The 3,967-nt window shown below is 54.1% G+C and overlaps 1 protein-coding gene across 1 annotated transcript; it reads right to left on the reverse strand.

The window, feature by feature from the left end:
- Nucleotides 1–341: 341 nt before the first annotated feature.
- Nucleotides 342–3,048, reverse strand: TENT5A (terminal nucleotidyltransferase 5A). The gene is made up of 3 exons (XM_052645944.1): nucleotides 3,029–3,048; nucleotides 2,242–2,803; nucleotides 342–1,118 (listed from the first exon to the last, which is right to left on the reverse strand). Exons 1-3 carry the CDS (start codon nucleotides 3,046–3,048, stop codon nucleotides 342–344), a joined length of 1,359 nt encoding a protein of 452 aa, XP_052501904.1.
- Nucleotides 3,049–3,967: the final 919 nt, after the last annotated feature.

Below are 3,967 nucleotides of genomic sequence, written 5' to 3' on the forward strand. Positions count from 1 at the left end.
CTTTTTTTTCCTCTGTCTCTTGTTATTTTAGGAGAACCTGGTTGCTTTTAATGACAGGTCTCTTTTGTTTCAGGAAAGAATCCAATTGGGTAGGAGAATCAGGCGGGAGGGTTGGTGGTGGTGGGTGGGTTATTTTGAGATCGTGCCCCCATACCTATGAAAAGATCCACAAAGCTTTGCCAAGTTTAAAACCAGGAGCAGATCATCATTGCACAAAACATATCCCTAATAAGGGCTGGGTCACTCAGCCTTTTTCTTTTTATTTCTCTCTCTCTCTCTCTCTTTTTTTTTTTCCTATCTTGTCTGAAATGGCTTCCCCACAGGACATTTTTAAATGATTCTTAATTGCAGGGTAGCCAAGTGGAGTATGTCTGTTGCTGGCATGTGAACACTGGCTGGACCTGTGCAATGTAGTAATTGCTGAAGTTGGCATCTGCTACATAGGGGGCCGGCTGGTAATAGCAAGTGACATTGGCCACGTTAGGGATGACATTCTGGTCAGCCAGCACCCGGATAGCCAGCATTGTGATCAGGTTTAAAGTCTGTCTTCTTTCATGTCCCATCAGACACACGGTACTCTCATTCACCACTCCATGAAGGGTCATGAGATAGTCATACTTGCGGTCTTCCAAGCCCACGAAGTGGTTCTGCAAATAGGACTCCAGTTTTCTCTGCTGCTCTCCAATGTCTGAGAAGTCGATGAAAAACCTGGAACACATATACCTCTGAAGGGTCTTGATCTCATCAGAGGCGGGCCTAAAGCCCCTCACTAAGAGATTGCAGTACTTTAACAGGCCTCCCCCTCTGATTTCCTCCGGGTTCCGCGTGGCAATGATCTTGTTACAAAGGTGATCAAAGGCTTCATGGAAATCTCCATAGACGCTCTCCCCGATTATTGTGGGGTGAAACGTTTCAGTCATCGGGTTCTCTGAACATTCATAAAAGAGGAGAAGAGAGTCTAATTTGATTTGAAAAGAATCTACACTAAATTCAAACTGCCTCCGGAGGGAATCCACAAATTTCAGTTCCACATTTTTGCCACTGTTGTTTGACAGGGATATAAGACTCCATCGGTCAGAGTCATTGCACACTTTAACCATTTTCTGCACATAAGCTTCCTACAATTTAAAAGACAAAACAAGAAGATGAGCAAACCTGGAAAAAAATAATAAACACATCCTCATCACAGCTGAGAATTATTTTGCTCCTTCCCTTTCGTTTTGTCAAGTTTCAGCAAAACACTACCTACAGGTTTAAACATTAAACAGTCTTCTGAAAACAACAACAACAAAAAAATACATTTAACGAGTGGTTCTGCTGTCTGGGGAAGAGACTAGAAGTAATAGTTTGAGGCTTTTGCCAGACATAGCACAGTACTAAGTGGTTCTGTTGTCATGTCTGACTTTTGAAATGTTATTTTTTGAGACTGTTCTTACAGGTACAAGATTCACACAATATAGCTGCAATATTCAAAAGACAGAGGACCTACAGTAAAAAGTCAGTCTGCCTCTCATCCTGTCCCTAGTCACCTAGTTTCCCCTCCAACCCCCAGGCAACTGATAGGATCAGTATCTTGTGGGTCCCGGCAGGGATTCTGCAGCTAAAATCAAATATGAACTAAATTAAGACATTCTGGGAGGCTGGTTCCTCTGATCATTTTAACGCGCTTTGGGCCAAAGCGGGGAGGAGGGGACCCATTATATCCAGAACCCAAGAACCAACCCGGAGAAAAGCCGTATTTATTCTTAATGCCTGGAGTCAGCAAAAAGCAGCTAGGAAATCTAGTCACTTTTTCCAACACAATAATAAGCCCATTGACTCGCCTCTGCGGCAGGCTGCTCTTTTTCCCAGAGACTCAAACATCCAATGACTCAAAAAAAAAAAAAAAAAGATGGACATTTCACTCTTCTATTTATCAGAATGTACGAATGTACTCCGGACACGACTCAAGCAAGGAAAGCCAAGAGTTAAAAAATAAGGAGAAGGAAGAGAGGGCAGGGCAGATGAGGAAGCAGAAGGCCCGGGGCGCTGAAGCAGCAAGTCAAGGAAAACACTCAGACACAAGTCCACGCACCTTCGTGAACTCAGAAAAAAAATTAACTCAAAAGCAAAATTAGCTAGGGCGCGCACACGGGTCCAGGTGGCCGACCCGAGCCCCGGGTGTCAGCCGTGCAGCACTCGCGCCCGGCCCGCCGCGGGGGCCCCGGGCCCCTCTGGGGTGGGCGGGGGGGTGTGCTTTACCTTGAGCGTGAGTGGTGTGATCTTCTCCTTGTTCACCCCTTCGGGTAAGAAGTCCAACAGACAGTCCAGCACGACGTCCTTCACAGTCTGAAACTCCTCTTCCCCACGCAGGTCGGCGCAGAAGATGAGGTCCAGGTCTTTGTAGCCCAGGCCGCTGTCCTGGTGCAGGACGTGGCTGGCGGCCGAGCCGTTGAGGCGCACGTCGCGGACGCCGATGCGCTTCTCGGCCAGCCGCCGCCGCACCACCTTCACGATCAGGCTGGGCTGCAGCTCGAGCGTGGGGAAGTTGCCGCGCCCGTGGATCGGGATGGTCTCGCTCAGGATGCCGTCCAGCCGCTGCACTTGCTCCCAGTTCAGCACGTTGCAGTGCGCCGTGGGGCTCTCGCAGTATTCCAAGCAATGCCCGGCAAACCCGCCGCCGCCGCCGCCGCAGTCGCCGCCGCTCAGATCGCCGCCCAGGGGGATGTAGGGGCCGCCGGCCAGCTCGTCCTCGGCCATGGCAAAGTACCCTTCGCCTTCCGCCATGAAGTGCCCGCCGAACGCCAGTTGGCCCTGGTCGGTCCTAAGAGAGAACGGAAGGGAAGTGGGGGAAGGAGCGCGCTGAGGACGCTGAGAAGCGGCCGGGCGGACGTTGGGGGCGGGGGGGGCCGCGAAGGCAGGAACGCGCCCCCTTTCCCCGCTTGAATGCCCCCGCCTCGCCTAGGGGGACACCCCGGAGACGCTCCCTCCCCAGGCCCCCGCGGTCCCCCAGCCGCGCGCGCCGCGCTCCGCAAGAGCAGCCCCGCACCAAAAGTATCTCTGATGCATCTGGAAAAGCGCAAGCGGGAGTCCCGTCTGTGTCACCTGGAGGCGGCCGCCCCTTCTAGGAGCGAGGCGAGCGAAGAACTGCGAGGCGACAACTCTTCGGGAGCAGCGAGTGCGCTCCCGGCCGCGGCGAGCGACTCGAGTCCTTCCTAGACCCCCGCCGCCCGCGCCGGCCACTCCCGCCCCTCACCCCCGCCCGCGCCGCCTGAGTCGCGGTGGTCCCGGAGGTGGCGGCTCCTGCTGCCGCCGCCGCCGCCGCCGCACACGTTCCTGTCTCTGGAGCTTTAGCAGTTGTGCGGCAGAAACGGCCTCAGTACTTTTTTTATACGAGGTCCTCTGGGCGCTTCCGGGGCCCGGCGCCGCACGAATCGCCACACCCTCCTCATCTGCATAGGGCACCGCCCCCGCCCGCCCGCCCAGCTGCCCGAGCCCCGCGGAGCTGAAAGGCTGCGGTGGCCGGTCCCGGAGCGCGAGGCCGGCGGCGGGTGTGAGTGTGCACTCTTGTGCTTGTACTTGTATCTGACGTATGGATTCCTCCCCCACCACCCCCACACACAAAGCCCCTCTTTTTATTTTATTTTTTCTCCCCTCCAACGAAGAAACATTTCCGATGCCTCAAGAGTTCTAAGTGGCCTGCACAACCAGAACCCGGCGACACTGGCGCAACTGCAGAAACTTCCCAAACATAAAATTCTCGCCTTTTCTGGCGCGTCATTATGGCTTATGGACGGGGCTCCAGAGGTTCTTTCGACTCCCCCAACCCCCGACCATCGTTTTACTAGACAATGTGTCATGTCAAGCTAGGCCATTTACTCCGTTAATAAACCCGGCCTCGGCGAAAACTAAGGCGCCCACTTCCCCTTGCCGGTCAGGCGGCGCGCGCGAGGGACAGGGCGAGCTCCCGCGGGTTTCGATTCTCCAG

Source organism: Budorcas taxicolor, chromosome 9 (assembly GCF_023091745.1).
Source record: "Budorcas taxicolor isolate Tak-1 chromosome 9, Takin1.1, whole genome shotgun sequence".
Taxonomy (NCBI): domain Eukaryota; kingdom Metazoa; phylum Chordata; class Mammalia; order Artiodactyla; family Bovidae; genus Budorcas; species Budorcas taxicolor.

Coding starts and splice junctions, on each gene's coding strand:
- TENT5A (XM_052645944.1), bottom strand. CDS start 3,048: ATGCATCAGAGATACTTTTG. Junction 2,804..3,028: donor ATGCATCAGAGATACTTTTG/GTGCGGGGCTGC, acceptor GTTCTCTCTTAG/GACCGACCAGGGCCAACTGG. Junction 1,119..2,241: donor TCACACCACTCACGCTCAAG/GTAAAGCACACC, acceptor TTTAAATTGTAG/GAAGCTTATGTGCAGAAAAT.